The sequence below is a fragment of the Propithecus coquereli genome, unplaced genomic scaffold (assembly GCF_000956105.1).
Source record: "Propithecus coquereli isolate 6110/MARCELLA unplaced genomic scaffold, Pcoq_1.0 Scaffold74, whole genome shotgun sequence".
NCBI classification, from domain to species: domain Eukaryota; kingdom Metazoa; phylum Chordata; class Mammalia; order Primates; family Indriidae; genus Propithecus; species Propithecus coquereli.
Window position 1 is genome coordinate 1861704 of NW_012153507.1, and position 17864 is coordinate 1879567.

The following is a 17864-nucleotide window of genomic DNA, read 5'->3' on the forward strand; positions in this document are numbered from 1 at the left end:
ACCCAAGTGTCCATCAATACATGAGTGGATTAATAAAATGTGGTATATGTATACCATGGAGTACTATTCAGCTTTAAGAAACAATGGTGATATAACACCTTTTGTATACTCCTGGGTAGAGCTGGAACGCATTCTACTAAGTGAAGTATCCCAAGAATGGAAAAAAAAGCACCGTATGTACTCATCATCAAATTGGTATTAACTGATCGACACATAAGTGCACACATAAGAATAACATCTATTGGATGTTGGCCAGGAGTGAGAGGGGAGGAGGGGGCGGGTATATGCATACACAAAGAGTGCGAGGCGCATCATCCGAGGGATGGACACTCTTGAAGCTCGGACTTGGGGGGACAGAGGGGGAGCAAGGGCAACATACGTAACCCAAACATCTATACCTCCATAATACGCTGAAATAATAAAAAAAAAAAAGATGATCAAATCTACTTGGGAATGTGGGAAAGAAGGGGAAATTTGGGCTGGGCACCCAAGGGTCATGGGTAGAATTTCAATTAAAAAGACAAAAGAGAAGAATGACCAAAGAGACAGGGATGATCAAAAGGAAAGGCATGGAAACAGAAAATTATAAGTTATGAAGAATGAGAGAAAAAACAACAACAATACACAGAGGAGGGAAGTTGAGGATTTTATCGATGGACCAACCCTGCCTTTTCAGAAATTACTGAGCTACAATTAAGATCCCAGATGCCTTCCTTCATACGAAGTGTGATTTTATCAACAGTTTTGTCCCTTCCGCTATTAGGCCTGCAGCCTTGTAAGTGAATAGTAGGGGTTTTCCAGTTAGGAACTGGTAAGGTAGTAAAGCACACAGGGGTTAAGTGTATCCCTCAAGTGATTATGATATCTCAACCCCAATGCACTTTAAAGCAGGTTCAAATTTTCAAATGTTTATATTTGCTCTTTTTCCATTTTGTTCTAAACCTTTAACATGAAGAAAGAGTAAGTTACTTGTCCTACTTTCTAGAGAATAAGAAGTAAATAAATGGGCAACACTTTAGCAGTATACTCTACTCCCAATCTGTGAGACCTAGACAAAAGGAAAGAATATAGATCTATCTGCCACTAAGTCAAAAATTAACAAGGCAGGCCGAGCACGGTGGCTCACGCCTGTAATCCTAGCACTCTGGGAGGCCGAGGCAGGTGGATCGCTCAAGGTCAGGAGTTCAAGAACAGCCTGAGCAAGAGCGAGACCCCGTCTCTACTAAAAAATAGAAAGAAATGATCTGGACAACTAAAAATATATATATAGAAAAAATTAGCTGGGCATAGTGGCGCATGCCTGTAGTCCCAGCTACTCGGGTGGCTGAGGCAGAAGGATTGCTTAAGCCCAGGAGTTTGAGGTTGCTGTGAGCTAGGATGACGCCACGGCACTCACTCTAGCCAGGGCAACAAAGCGAGACTCTGTCTCAAAAAAAAAAAAAAAAAAAAAAAAAATTAACAAGGCAGCAAAACAAAGAAGGCCCTCAATTCTTCATGAATGGAATTCTGCTACAGGTCTACATATCAATAATCCAAATGTGATTTTGTAGTTCCCAATAAGGCTATCATATATTTTGTAAAACAAAGACATACCCTGAAATCATACATTTAGCTTGGCAAAAATCTAAATCTTGAAACATCAGAAAACTTTTAGAGACTAATAAATTATAAGCCTAAATGTTAAAATATTTACCAATCTACATTTTACTATGTCAAATTTATAATAAATTCCCACTTAAATTTTCTCTAAAATTAAGATGCTTGAATTGCTATCACTTTTACTACAATCTACATTATCCATATTTACACATTTTCACACTCTCATTTATCTTTCACAACAAAGATAAAAGGTTTCAGACAGCCCAGATCAGGTTTATTCATACATTCACAAGATTAAAGGGAACAGATACAAGGTTTTGGCCACAGAGAAATAAAAATAACAAAAAACCTAAATTCTATATAAAAACTTCTAAGGAACTCTTTCTCATTTACCTTTACACAGTTTCTATTTTTGGTTAGCAACATGGTTTTAGTGAACAAAAATATTCAAATAACTGATTTCCTAAAGAAAGATGAACTCCATTGTTTACAACAGGCACAGAAAATACTTCTTTTTGAAAAGAGAAAACAGAGTACTTTGAGAAAGAAGATTTGAAACACAAATATCTTTCATGCCGTATTAAATCTTCTCCTAACCTCCTTCATACATAGCAGGCCATAAATATAGAAGAAAGTAATAGTTTTCTGATTTTTTTTAATACTAGCAAAGTATAAATGAACATTTAAAAAAAGGTCCATTTTGGTTATTTGGGTATTCACAATGTGATTCACAACAGACTACTAAGAACAATTGGTAATGGCATATTTTCTATATTGGTCATAGCCTTAATATTAACACAATATTGAAAAGAGGTACAGAGAGGCCAACATGAATTATTTTAAGCTAGATCACTGTATTTCAGATTATTCTTATGAATATATAGAGAGCAGTGATTTAGCCAGTATATTCCTATCAACCATACTACAGGCTCAACCTAAGGAAATGTTACTAGCAAAATAATGTCAGGAATACATACCCATCATTCCATAAGTCAGCTGCAGCCCTGCACTGGAACTTTTTTTTCCCAAATAAGGCTTTATATATTTTAATACTTCACCAAGGTATTCTAAGGACTTCGTGACCATGGCAGATTTATCAGAAAGTGTCTGGAGATTCCCGTAAGTTATGCCGACAGCCTATAAATAAAGAAAAACATTATTTAACTTTACAAGTTTTATACAATACAGATTTTGAAAAAGATAATTTTCTCTCAACACACACAATACATACACAAGCACACTTCTCTTAAATATTTAAGTCTTCACCCTTAACTTTACAATAAAGATTCACAGAAATTAAAATCTAAGTGAAAAGAATTCTTAACTTTAATAATTAAAATAAAGGTTAAAGGAAGAATTAAAAAATCAATTTGCCAATCATTATTTATAGAAGGTCTGACTCAGCAAAGTATTAGTGAAAAGAAACATGAAACCGATGTGTAAGTGGCTGGTCACCAAATCATATCGTGATTTCCAAACAAGCTGGCTCACCGTATTTCCCAGCAAATGACTAAGAATTCAAAATCCTCAAATTCCTATAAGAAAGACCTACAAGTAATATAAAATTCTCACAAGTAAAACCTCTATAATGTTCAGCTTTATTATCTCCCCAGAATTTTCTTTATGAGCCATCTGATGCCAACTTAACTTTCCCAGAAAAAAAAAGAATGGGGCAGAGAGGGTAGGGATGGCAAAACAGCAAGGTGGTGGACAAGAATGTGAGGTGGGGCAGTAAGAGAACAGTGAAGTGGAAGAAGAAGAGAAATAAATGAGAGAATAAACTGAGGAAAGGTAAGAATAAGTCAGAGGTGAAAAGGCACAAAAGAATCAAAAGATGACTGGCTAAAGATGGGTTAGAAGGTTTGAAGAAAGTAGTAAAATTTTCAAACCATTTTTGAGAAACTTAGAATGGATTTTGTGACCCAAACTGCACCATGAATGACACCAATACACACAGTTATGTGACTTTTCTTCTGTAGCACTCAGCAGACAAGACAAGGGACAGAAAGCAGGTGGTTGCACTGAACCAAAGTTGAGGGTTTGTAGGTGTGACCAAAAGACAAAAGTTCTGAGATTGTGAGGGTGTTGGTAGGAGTAGCTCAAGTGAGGTCCAAAGGGTCCTAACTGAGGTGAACAGGGAAGAAAGGGAGGCCTTGAGAGGATGTCGTACTTGGATAAAAGGGAGTAAAAGGTCAAAATGTGATCACTGATGAGCTGGAGCGATAGGTGGTAATAGATAAGGAGCTTTCAGATGCTCCAAGTGAGTCCCTGGCTCAGGGTTTAGTCATGGAAGGGGTGGATGAAGCAGGGCAGAAGTAAAGACTCTTTCTTTGACTGAGAGGCTACTGGAGAAGCTTTGAAACGAGGGCTTAAGTTATCCATAGTGACATTAAAGTTGACCACATTGATAATAAAATGTGAAATGGAAAAAAAGATAAGAAACTCAGTGAACCTGAGTGAATCGGATAAGAACAAGAGATATACCTGATTAATCCCCTTCTTTTCTATTTAGCTCTCCTGCCCTTTGTTTTCTATATTTCTTTCCCTCAACCAGAAGTTCTCAAACTTTTTGGTCTTAGTTCCCTTTTACACACTTAAAAATTGAGGATCTTGAAGAGTTTTTCATTATTTGACTTATATCTATTGACATTTATCATATTAGAAAATTTTAAATTATTTATAATTCATTGAAAAAGGATGAACATTACATGTTAATATAGATAACATATTTTAGTGACAGATTATTTTCTGAAACAAAAAAGAATTACTGAGAAGAGTAGTATTTTTTTAACATTTTTACAAATCTCTTTAATGTCTGTCTTAATAAAAGATAGCTAAATTCTCATATCTTCTTCTGCATATAATTTACTATGATAGGTTGTAGTTGAAGAAGATCCAGCCTCACAAATATATGTAGTTAGAAGAAAAAGAAGTATTTTGAAAGATTTCTCAGTTAACTATGGGAATTCCTCTTTGCTATTATACTAAAACTTAGCAAGCAGTATTTCATAAAGGTTAGTTTAACTAAATCATGAAATCTAATGAATCATGGAATCTAAAACCATGTTAATGAACATTTTGCACTCCACTATGTTAAAAGCCATTGGTCTATCTTGTACTTTGAATGAATCTTTAACAAACATGAATGCTTTTTAGAAAGCCTGTATTGGTCATTTGGAAAATTTTGGTTCATTGAGTTATTCAGCTTCCCAACATTGACACATTTCATTATCCATATTGCAAAAAAATCATACTTGTTAATATACTACCATTCTCATTAAAAAAGTCTTTAAGTATCAGGAAGCTCTAAAGCTCATGATGGCAAATACAAGGTTTCCAAAATTCTAATTTTCTTGAAAGCTTGAATTATATCATTAACAACGAATACTGTCAGTTGTTTTCTTTGAAGTGATAGGCTCACTCCATTCATTTTTGAGAAGATGTCTGCCAAATAACAAAGTCTGAATAACCATATTTTGTCAGTTATTCTTTTAAGATAAAAGCAGTCAGTTCAGCTTGCAACTCAAATAATCACACAAATGCTTTCCATTTACACAACCACATTGCTTTGGTATGCAGCAAAAATGCTTTAAGTGCATTGTCATTTATAGAATATTAAAATGACATGTACTCAAGGGTCAAAATTTAATAAAATTCTTAATTCTGCTTCATTACAGATATTCTTAAGTGAAACTCTATTTTTTTTCCTGTGAGTGCATGGAAGTGTAAATTTTCATGACTACTAGTATAATCTTGGGCCACAGTGTTGATTCATGCAAAAGCTTTCGCACTGTTTGTATAAATGTCAAGATAGCTTTGAGCTGGTGGTATCAGTAACCTCCAGGAGTCTATGAATCATACTTTTGAACACCAGTGCCCTAGACATCTTGGTATTTCTCTGTGTTTAGCTTTAACCATCCTAGACTAAAAGATGTATATTTTTCAGTACCTTGACAATAATTTCTTTCATGTCATATTATCATTTCTAAGTGGAAAAGAGTTAACTTACCAGACCCAAGACCGCCACCCTTAAAACATCCTGCTTGCAAGGTTAGCCCTTGGCTAGCATTTGGAGTCTTAGATTTTGGGAGGCTTCCTACCATTCCCTGATAAGAATGGCTCACTGTACCTAAACTGTCTGTGCAAACATTATGGTTTATGCTGAGGACCTGCTTTCCTTCTGAAGTCTGGAATTCTGTAAGTGTGAGGCAAAGAGGGCATATGTGACCAGTCCCCAATAAAAACCATGGGCACTGAGTAGCTAATGAGCTTCCCTGGCAGACAATAATTCACATGTCTTGTCACAATTCCTGGCTTGAAGAATTAAGCACATCCTATTTAAATTCACTGGGAAAAGACTCTTGAAAGCTGTGCCTGGTTTCTCCACACTTCACCCCATGTACCTTTTCCCCTTGCTGATTATGCTTTGTATCCTTTCTCTGGATTAAGTCATAGCTGTGAGTACAACTACATGCTGTACTGTCAGTCCTTTTAGTGAACCTGCAGATAATCTTGGGCACCCAACACAACTTCGAACTAAGTAAGTTTAAAATGGAAACCCTCCCCTACTTCCCCCCATCCTAAATCATGATGTTCCTATTTCTCCTTAAGGTATCATCACTCTTCTAAACACAGTATTTATTTCATATTCATTCAGAAATCCCCAAACTACTGAATCCTCAATTCCTTTAAAACCTTACTAGTTTCTGGCCAATAATTCTCTGTACCTTTAATCTACACTACTATTACTAACTTTCGTAAAAAGTCATTTGATCAAATTACACCTACTTAAAAACTTAGAAAGCCTTCACACTCTTCACAGGCTAAAATCCATACTTCTTATACCAAAATGCTCTGAATTATTTACTTACTGACTGATCTATCAACCAATTGGCCCTTGGCATATAATACTTTGTGTTATTATTTTAACTTTTGTATATATCTTGTATTCTCAGACAAGTGCTCTGAAATCAAGAACGACTACTTTTGGTTTTTCAAATCCCTAAGAAGTCCTAGCATATTATCTAGCATTCAGCAAAAAACTATCATTTACTCAGTGATGAAAAAACAATTATTTTGGGCCAAATTAAATTATGGGAGCCTTTGAAAACTATCAATGGAGAGCTTGATTTCTACTTCCCTTTCTGATCCAATACGGTTCCTAGCATACCATAGGTGTTTAGTTAAGTGCAGGTTGAGATCCAATCAACAATGAAATAAAGGCCTGAACAGAAATGTGTATTTTACATCTGCATTTACTATTAGTAAATATTTTAAGGAATTATATGATATTGCTAATTGTCATACAATTATACTTTAACTTAATGGAAACGAATGGAAGAATTAATATTTATAGAAAGGTTGTTTTTAGATGTATTTTCACTGCAGCTAATACCAACCATTCTGTAGAAAAATAAACCAACTTTTACTGTGAATAGCTTACAAAAGACACTAATCCAAACACATTAACAACCTTACTTAGGTTTGTAAAATAAACACTATCACACATATTCCTGTAAAATTAATAATTAAAAGTGAAATTTTGAATGGTACTATTTATTATGGAGATAAAACAAAACAAATGGATTGGATTTTAATGCCCCAACCATACTATCATAGGAAGTAGATGGTGCCTATGCTTACACTGTTTGCTACAGACTGGTAAACATTAGGCTGGAACTATTATGGATCCTTTACAAGGAAATTTAGTTCCCAGGTATCTGAAGAATATTGTGTCCAGCAATTTCAGCAATAAGATATTCCTATAATTTAAGTTAACTGTGGATTAAAGCTTTTATGTAGTATTTAATTTTATTATTCTTCATTAAATGTAATTTTTCTGCTGTTCTTAGGTGTGAATTTTTCTAGACCTTAGATTCACATTTTTCTTCCTCCAGAAGTTTATAATAGCAGGCAACCAATAAGATAATTCAATTTATAAAAATCCATTTTACAGAAAAACTTTAAAAATACTTCAGGTTTTTCCAAAAAATAATTATATTGATCTGGACAATTACACTAATAAATAAAAATTACCTCAAGGAAGCGAACAAGCGCTTTTTTAGGGTCTTCTGGTATGGGAAAATATTCAATTTGAGCCTTTGAGAAAATACTCTTTACTTCTGAGAGTTTAAATAGTAACCTTGTCAGTTCAGTCAACTGTTCCATGTACTCTTTTTCTGTTAAAATAAAATTATATAATATTTATATTTGTTACATAAACTCATACAATAAAATATAAAATTGTACATACATGAGAGAAGGGAATGTAGCACTCTTCATTTATGACATGCTTTCTTTTAAAATTTAAATTTCCACGAAATTAAAGACTTTGAATTAAGTTTCTCTCATTATAAACATCCTACCCCAAAAAGTTATTCAGGTTAAGCCAACTGATGTAATAAGATATCAAAGTAAATTTGGAACACTTTTTCAGGCCAGCCTTCATGAAATTAACAAGTGGTTATAAAGAATAGCTTTAGGAAAAGGTATGTCCTACAGACAACAGAACCATATGGGATATTTAAAAAAAAGTGCATGTATCACTCAATGACTACTGAAGAAAGGCAAAATGTCTAATATAAAATAGGAGGGAATTATTCATAATTGGATATTTTTCTTTTTAGGGCATTTGCAGTGTGATATCTGGTTATTTACTTCAGATTTCCACTTTTTTTGTGTGATCAGTTTCTTCAGGGTAAAAAACAAACAAACAAACAAACAAAAAATAGCTTGTCACCTGAGGAGCAAGTTATTGTTCTTGGCTTCCAACAAAACAAGTTCTATTATCTTTATAGCATAGAAATTTGTCATATACAGTAACAGAAAATTATCAAAAAAGGAACAGGCTGCAAAATTAAATAAATTCTCCTTATATTTATACCTAATTACGAATATATTTTGTATATTTTCTATTAATTTATGTAACAAATGATCTAGACAGCAAAAGCTTTCCATAGATATCACAATCCCCCCAAGAAAGCCTACAACACTTACCAACTGCCTGTTCGAGATTCTTATCAATGAACAAATCATCAGGCCCAGAGAGGTTTTTTATGTACATTTGCAAAACACAACGGATCCATGATCTTATAGTTAAGGCTTGAAAAGATACATAGCCTGAATGAGAAAGTGCTTCACATAATGTGCTGTAAAAACAAGTTGACAAATATTTTTTTAAAAACCCAAAACAAAATGACAATATATTTCCTGAGTATAGAGAAATAACGAAAAACATTCTGACATCCCCCCAACTCCTTGGCCTCACTTATTTTTCAGATGAACATACTAATGTAGACATGATTGCTGAAAATGAACACTACAGATATACCCAAAAAGATATGCTAAATATTCTTATTTTCATTTGCAATGTTCTAATTTTCAAATTTCCTTTTTCCACTGATGGCATATGCGTAGGCTTATTCCAAGGGAAAGAATAAGAAAAAATATGGTTAAAATGGGAAAAGCAAGGGGCTCATAACTAGCAAGGTGAGATAATAATGAAGGAAGTGGCAAGTAGAATAAAAACAGTAGCCCTTTGAGAAAGTAAACAGAGAAGTGGTCATGATCATATAGGTACAAAAAAAATTAAAGACAAAACATATTCCTGTGTGGGTCTCCTGACATTCCCATTCCCATCCCATCCTTTCCTGCTTCCTTATTTCACAGGCAGTCATTAGTAAAGATCACCTCGTACAGAGTTCCAAGACAATGTCTGCCAAAAATTTTTTAAAAATTCTTTCCATGAAGTCAAAGGCCTGGCTACATCTGGTTTCTAATTCGTTTATAAGTCATGGTACAAGCATGGGGGTGGTCTTAAGCTAAATAGAAAGTGTTATGTAAAGTCAGAAATTTTAAAAATACATATAAATCACAACTCTAAAAATACTATTTTGAAATACTTTGAATATAATTTGTCATAAAAGAGTATACAAGACATATTAACACAGACTGGTCATTTATTACCTATGTAACTTTCCCAAAGCTATTAAACACTTTTGCATTTCAGTTTCTTCAACTGTTAATAATATAACAATAATATTATTTTTAAAATGAAAATTATTTCAAATAATTTCAGCAAAAGTGTTTATTCAATAATATAAATGTTCATTATTATTACAGAATTATCAAGCTAGAAGGGATTCTAAAAATAATCCAGCTGAAGTTAACTTCCTTACCTTACAACTAAAAGCCCAATAAGAAAATGTAAGATTAATGACTCTGCTTAATGAGCCTCCTTAGGAAAATAATTACCTACCAAATATATTTCTCTTCATTTCCACTGACTGGCAACTTAGACAAGAATTACATTGACCTCTTAGGCCTATATATTTATTTTACTTTCTCCCAACCTGACATTCCTATTCAAATCTTCCTGATCATCCTACACTATTTCTATTGTAACTTTACTTATGGTATATTTTTTTCTATCAAGCTTTCTCAGATCTCTTGTGTAATGTGGCAGCAAGAGATACTTAGAGATAAGAAAGCTATCGTTGGCTGGGAGCCATGGCTCACACCTGTAATTGTAGCACTTTGGGATGCCCAAGAGGGAGGATCACTTGAGGCCAGGAGTCGGAGACCAGCCTGAGCAACATAGGGAGATCCCATCTCTAAAATTAGCTGGGCATGGTGGTGCATGCCTATAGTCCCAGCTACTCAGGAGGCTGAGACAAGAGGATTGCTTTAGGTTGAGGAGTTTGAGGTTGCAGTGAGCTATAATGACGCCACTGTACTCCAGCCTGGGTGACAGAGACCCTGTCTCATTAAAAAAAAAAAAAAAAAAAGAAGAAAGCCATTCTTCAGGTCAAGTACCTTGTTCATGATCTTACAATTTAGAGTCAAATCTTTAAAAATCTAGCTGCAAAAAGGAAAATTATTTAATCCAAAACTGTAATAATATACCCATATTTTATAGATTTGGCAATAATTGTATAATTTCTTTCACAATGGAAAACTGTGGAAAGGTCAATTCAGGGTGGTAATAAGGCAGTCTTACAAAAACAGTTTTGAAAGGGCTTAACCAAAAACGTTTTTTTTTTTTTAAAAAGGCCAGGAAACATAAATTAACTCTTCTACTATTACTACTGTCACAATGCCGATACCTCTGCAAGCAAAAACCTGCCAAAGTCAAAGTATAAGTAGTAAAGATCAGTTTTCATTTGTGAAAATTCTTACCTTCCTAGGGTACTGATCCATAATGGACTTGCATTAATGTACATGCTTGAAATAAAAACACATACCTATTTTGTAGGAAATGACTTAAATATCTTGCAACAACTTGGGGCCAGATGATATCATCCCAACCAAAAAGTTGAATTATTGATATAACTGGCTGAGGCTGAAGATCTGATGGAGCTGTGCTTGGCATGTCCATTGCCAGCAAAGTAAAATCTAGATTTAAAAATGAGAGAAACTTAATGTGAGAAATTCGTTAAAATTCTCTTTTCCCTTAAAATTATAAAGTGATTTTAAAAAGTACCAAATAATAAAATGTCTTATTTAAAAATGTAGAACAAACAAAAAGCTAAAATGGAACTAAATTCATGTTGTCAAAGAAATTTCTGTAGCATATCTAGATCTCCAAGAAAGGGTCTAGAAGAATCTATCTTAACATTATCATCATGGATCTATAATGGCTTTCTCATATCCCAAATCGTAAGCCTGAGGTTTCTGCTCATGTGCCTCTATCATTCAAAAAAACCCATTAAAAAGATATTTGTAGCATCCAACTCTTTCCAATTAAGCTAATTTACTTGCCACCTGCCACAGATGAATAGTTCACTCTCACCTTAGACATTGGACATTCTCTTCTATCAAACAGTGATCTCCTACAATCGATGATACCCCACTTCCTTTGGAACACACACAGTCTAGGAACTAGAATTTCTTAGTTAACCAAGCTAAAGAAATATGCTTTATTTTGTGATTTCCTGGGAATCCATCAACTCAATTTGTACTATATTGTCAATAAATTGTCCATTAAGCACTGCCTGCTATGAAGCTCTCTCAAATGGTGGCTGTTTATTCTCCCACTCCCCTCTTACCACTTGACCTACAGAGAAGGTAAGTTTACTTCTTGGTTCACATTGCTGCTTCTAGACTATTCTCCCTTCTTCCTCCCTGAAAATTCTAGCTCTGAATCTTACATCATCTGATTTTAACAGCCACTAGCTCTCCTTGTTGCATTCACCTGTTTCCTAGTTCACCTCTCATTCCTTGTAGATTGTAGCTATCATTTTCTCCAACAGCACTCCTGTCATAATCCTGTATGATTTTTCTTCCAGTATCATAAGTCTCTCAATTTCTTGGGCCCCTTCTCCTCCAGTGAACCTATACTTCATTCTACTTCAGCCATTCACTGCCATGGTAACACTCAGAGACCCTGGCATTACCAAAAACTACAATCTCTATCATTTCGCTTTTTGACACCAAACTAGCTTTCCAACTCTCTTCTTCTAGGGCCTAACTCCAACCATTCTTTGATTCCATCGGGACCTGCAATCCATTGATCCTACAACTTTTTCCCTATCCCTTCCTCTCTAGGCAGCTTGATTGCATGGTCCATTATTATACTCATTTGTTTATACCACAAATTCCTTTACTCCTTTCTTGATTTGGGTACTTATATTGGGTACTTGTTTAATTCTAACTTTTAGCCTTTTCCCCACATGTACCTCTCCCTGCACCAGTATAGATGACTGGAGAACAATCATACTGACTGATAACACTTTAAATTTGTGACTACAAACCTCAAGTAGGCTCTTAGAACTGGCCGGCATTCATACTACATTTCCTTAGTCCATTCAGTCTTCTATTCTCTTAGAGGACTCTTGCATACCTTCTCTTTACTCTTCACTAACAACCAGCACCTTCTCCCCTTTCCTCACTTTCAGATAACGGCCTTACTTAATACTTCACAGAGAAATGAGAAACATCAGAAGAGAACTACCACAAGCTTCTACCACATTGACCCAGCTGCCTCCATCTGGGCCCATTTACTCTGCCTTCTCTTCTGCTACTACACATGAACTGAGGCCAAGTCCTCTATGGGATTCCATCTTCTCTTGGCACTAAGACAAAAGTGACTTTCTTGCACCATCGAACTTTCTTTCATTCTGGAACATTCCTGCCAGCATCATAAATCTACTGAAATTTCTCACATGTTATTTAAAAACAAAACTCCCCTTTGACCCCTCAAGTTAATATCCCCATTTTTCTACTTCTCTTAAACAGTGATATTAAAAAAGATTTATCTACATTTGCAGCCTGCAATTCCTCTTTTCACATTTTCTCTTGAATCCTCTTCAGTCAGGCCTTTGCCTCTCTGCTACATATAAAATGCTCTTCTAGGTCACCAGTGCCTTCTCTCTTGTTAAGTCCAGTGATCAATTCTCAGACCTCATCTCGCTTGAACCACCAGCAGCACTTGAGTTGCTGTTCATTTCCCCTTCCTTGGGTACCAGGACACCACACTTTCCTGGTTTTCCTCTTACCTCACCCGCACCCCTTTTCAGTGTCCTTTCTTGTTTCTCCTTACCCTACACATCCGAACATAGGAATATCCTAGGGCCCAGTCCTCAAACTTCTCTTATCACCTATACTTACTCAGTTGGTGATTTCATCCAGTTTCATGGCTTCAAGGACTATTTATACATGGATAGTTACCAAATTTAAATCTCTAGCTGGCACCTCTTCTCTGAACCCTAGGCTCATTATCCAAGTGCCTATTTAACATGGTAACTTGGATTCTAATGGACATCTAAAACAATATATCCAAAGTAAAAATCTTCATTCCCTCATCCAATCTGCTCTCGCCACAACGTTCCTCGTTTCAGCAAATGGCTATAGCTCTCCTCTTTATCTATTTTGGTTACTGTATCTTATCCACTTAGCAAATTCTGTCAACTCTACCTTCAAAATACTTTCTTTACCTTCAGAAAGAAATACGACCACTTCTCACCACCGCTCCTGCTACCACTCGAGCCCACACTGCTCATTTCTGGGTTTTTGTAATCGTTCCCTAATTGGCCACCCTGCTTCTCCTCTTGCCTCCCCATAAGTCTAGTCTCCACCTAGCAGCCAGAGGGATTATATCATTCTTCTCCTCAAAACTTTGCAATAGCTTCCAATTTCAGAGTGAAAGCAAAGTTTTTACAACCAAGGCAGAACATATACTAGCTCTCCATTACCTTGTGACTACATCTCTGACTTCTCTTTCTTTTTCTTTTTCTACCTGGGCCTTTACTGCTTCCCTGTAGTTTCTCAAACACCCCAGACATGCTCTTGCCCCTGGACTTCAGCATAGTGTGGTCTCTCACCTCCTTTGCTCAAATGTTACTTACTCAGATCTTCCTGACCAATCCATTTAAAATCACAACCTGCCTCTGGCCTTCCCCATTCCCATCCTCTATTACATTCTCATTTTTTTCCCATGGCATTTATCGCCATCTAATACATTACACATTTTATTTCTTTATTTTTTGGTCTCCCCCAACCAGGCTACAAGCTTTATGAGAACAGGTATTCTTGTCCTCTTTTTTGCTGGTATATCCCCAAAGCCTATAAAAGTGGGTATTTAGTGACTTTTTTTAAATGAAGAAAATCATTCTTTCCTAAACTATCAAGTCTTATTTCAAATCAAACCCAAAGCCCACACATTTTGCCTCATATTTATGTACCATTTACTTCCAGCACCTAAGACAGCACTGACTAAAATGATGTGATATTACTTTTGTTGACTGACTGGCAGTTGGGATGATGAATGTAAGAAAGATAAGTCATATTGGCTATTAATGATTGCTTTGCTTAAACTGAATATCAATGTTTATTTTCCTAGACATTAAGTAGTTAGAAAACCACTGTCCTGTCACAATTCTTTAATCTTTCATTGTAAAGTTTTAATTATAGAAGTGCTATCAGAATTCAATACTTTTTCAAATTTAGTCATTCCGTCTTTTACTAGTATTTTCAGTTTAGCTTTCCTCACCTACACCAGGGTAAAATAAACACTGGTTTAGATTTTAGGCTTTTAAAAGCATTATTTTCAAATACATTAAAACTTCATTTAAATACATGTAGTCACCATATTAATTCCTGTCTATCCCAGTGCTTCTTAATATATTTTGGGAAAATATCCCTTTGAGAAAGAAAATGACCTCTCCTTAGAAAACTGCATATATGCACATATATTCAAATTCTTGCCTATAATTTCATGTGTTCCAGAGTCCCCTAGACCTTAGGCTAATAATAAAATTAAGTAAAAATTACAACCTAAAATAGAATCTAGTAGAAGTCAGAACAGTAACAATCTACATATTTAATATCATTGTAATCTCATCCTCTTGGTGTAGAAGTAGTATTCATTTTACATTCTTTTGCTCTTTATGCAAATTAACTTCATCTTATACCAAGATATCTGCTTATACAATTTGAAAATAAACTACTTGAACAAGACATAATCAAATGCTAATTTACTTTCCAAATATTACGTGCACAAGAAAAGTTTATGTACATTCAAACTTTTAATATTGAAAATTATCTTTTATTTTTAGCAAATAATCCTTTAATTTTTAATAATAAACAAGCCAAAGGATTCCAATTTAAAAATATGTAATTTGTTTCATCTTTCTGGTTGTCAAAATGCCTGTTACACTATAGTAAAGCAAGAGTTTATAGAAGAAAATACTGGCAAAGAGTCTGCAAAAATAGAAAGTAATTAGCAAATCAACAATTAATGCTGACCTGCAGCTGTATCCGCAAGTTGTGAGAGAGGCACTGCCTGTGACATTCTCTGACTCTTCAAAAACGAAAAGAAGTGTCTCCACAGTGCACTGGCAACTGCAGCAAGGTGGCGCTCTTTAGCCGATAACGACGACTGTACAATTAGGTCGACACTGTTCCTTTGAAGTTCCTGACACAATTGTTGATGCATACTCCTAAAAAGAAATAAAAATACAGCTAACATTCAACAAATGCTTACAAAATTCTTTTAAAAATACATTTTGGGTTTTTTTCATTTATACCATATGAAAACTGAAGGACCATTTTATATAATTAAAACCTTTATGCCAAGACATTATGCATTTCTGGTTATTTGATGGATGAATGATGGCATATTAAGCACCATAAAGTTAATGTTAATTACTAATGTCAACCATTAATTATATGCTTTTTAATATGTCAGATCCAAATGAGAAATAGGCAGCTTCAGAATGAAGGTCTGCATTTTGCAACTCACATATGACAAGTGATTCTACTTGCAATCTAGACATGAAAACAATTTTTTAAACCATTTTCTCCCGAGGGCTTTAGGACATGGATGTACCAAGTGGAAGGTAAGTATATCTGGCTTATGTGCAGTAGTTTAAAATTTGAATACTTTCCTCATTTAGAAAAGACAGAGGCCTTGTGCTAGTACACAAAACTGTGCTGGATACAATCTTAGTACCTTAGTCCAAAAAAATTCATAATCATTTTCACGTAGTAGGAAAATAATATTAAAGTTACTCCTTCATAAAATAATAAAACGTACTTCAATACTGCCTCAAATTTAGATTTATCATTTACTAACCTTTGCTGCTTAGTTCAGTTGAAAATTTAGATATCTCTAGACTTTAATAGAAATATAGCTGAAGGAAATTGAGGTTACCAAAGTAAGAGAGGGAAATACTAAGAGATTTTCTTAGCGATCTGCAATAGAGGGCATTTATGCAATGTACCTAGCAATTATTAATAATAATATGATTATTTAAAACTAAATGTACAATCAACCATGCTGTTATTCCTGTTTCTGTTTATATTATTGCCAGATCAACTGAGAGTAGACAGAAATGCATAGATACCATACTTACATTTGCTTTTTCCAATTATACAGAAAGCATTAAAAAATAACCAATGGAAATGAGGCAGATTTCCTTCAATAGAAATAGTATTCCAGTAAGAAAAATAATTAGTACTTAAAAAAATAAATATTATATTAAATTCCAATACTCTTGATGGTTTTTAAAATTAGTTTATCTAGGGGGAGTGGACACCTGAAAGAACTACACAAAGCACAAAACTAGTGTATATACCAAAAGCAATTCCACAAAAATATCAAACTGGTTGCAAGACCATATCTTAGAACATTTCACTTAACTACACACTATGAGTAAAAATTCTAAGTATAAATTATATAACATTAGGACCCTTTACCCCTTTATATTGGAATTCCTGGATAATTACAGGGGCACTATTTAATATTACTTGAATTACTTGGGGAAAAAAGTGTACAAATGGCTGGGGAGTATATCAAGCAATTCTAAAATTAACCAAATATCTGCTATGTCCTATTGGTGTAAAAACCTGCCTGAGATGCTTCCAACTTGAACTAGTGGCTAGAGAACCATTTCAAGTCCTTTAGCTTAGAGTGAGATAAATAACAAACCACTAAAATCCACTTGGCAACTAACTCAACTGCCTATATCAACATAGCAAAGTTCACGAGCACATTTCTACATACTGGAGTTCAAATAAAATAATACTACCATTCTCACGACTCTTTATAACTTTTTCAAGATGTATTGGTTTCAAAGGATAATAAATAACTTATTGTACTTGGGTAGGATGGATTTTGCTCACTGTTTCTAAATAATCCATTTTATTCACTAACTAAAAGGAATTCCCTAGGAAGAAGTAACAATTCTGATCATCCCCTATGTGCTAGAAATTCTTTTAATTAAAAATCTGAACAACTCTATGAGATGAGCATCATTAATCCTCTTTATAGATGATGAAGCTGATAGCAGGAAAGTTAAACAATATGCCCAAAGGTCTCATGACTAGAAAGCACTGGCCCTATAATCTGAACCTAAATCTGATTCTGAAACCTAGACTTTTCCCTTACTCACTAAGACACACACAAGTTCTAAAAGGATTAAACATTGATAAATTCTCTTCTCTTCCTACTTGGGTTAAAGAAATTTCAGCCAAGAAAGCCACACATAGTTCTGTCTTTTGAAAAGCTACGGCGATATTCGAATTTTATATTAGGAAAGACTACAAGAAGGAATATCAAAAAAAATATATTCATGACAAAAATGAGAAAGGCCAACAAATCTGAACCACCTTTAACCTCTCCAAAATACAATGTTGAGGTACAAGGGAGTATAAGTAGGAGTTACTGTGAGGATATGATTCAGAGCTCTGAATCCATTAGGTAAAATACAAAAAACAAAACAACAACAAGAAACCATTAGGTAAAAATTTAAAAGCTAGAAATTATA

At 34.6% G+C, this 17864-nt stretch overlaps 1 protein-coding gene across 1 annotated transcript in view; it reads right to left on the bottom strand.

Annotated features, from left to right (window-relative positions):
- Positions 1-17864, bottom strand: part of MMS22L (MMS22-like, DNA repair protein) — a 159989-nt gene that overhangs the window by 26611 nt on the left and 115514 nt on the right. Inside the window, exons 15-18 of the mRNA XM_012661840.1 lie at positions 10842-10992; positions 8596-8747; positions 7636-7778; positions 2577-2736 (exon numbers count right to left, since the gene is read on the bottom strand). Of these exons, the coding sequence (XP_012517294.1) occupies positions 2577-2736; positions 7636-7778; positions 8596-8747; positions 10842-10992 (606 nt within the window). The remainder of the gene's footprint in view (positions 1-2576; positions 2737-7635; positions 7779-8595; positions 8748-10841; positions 10993-17864) is intronic.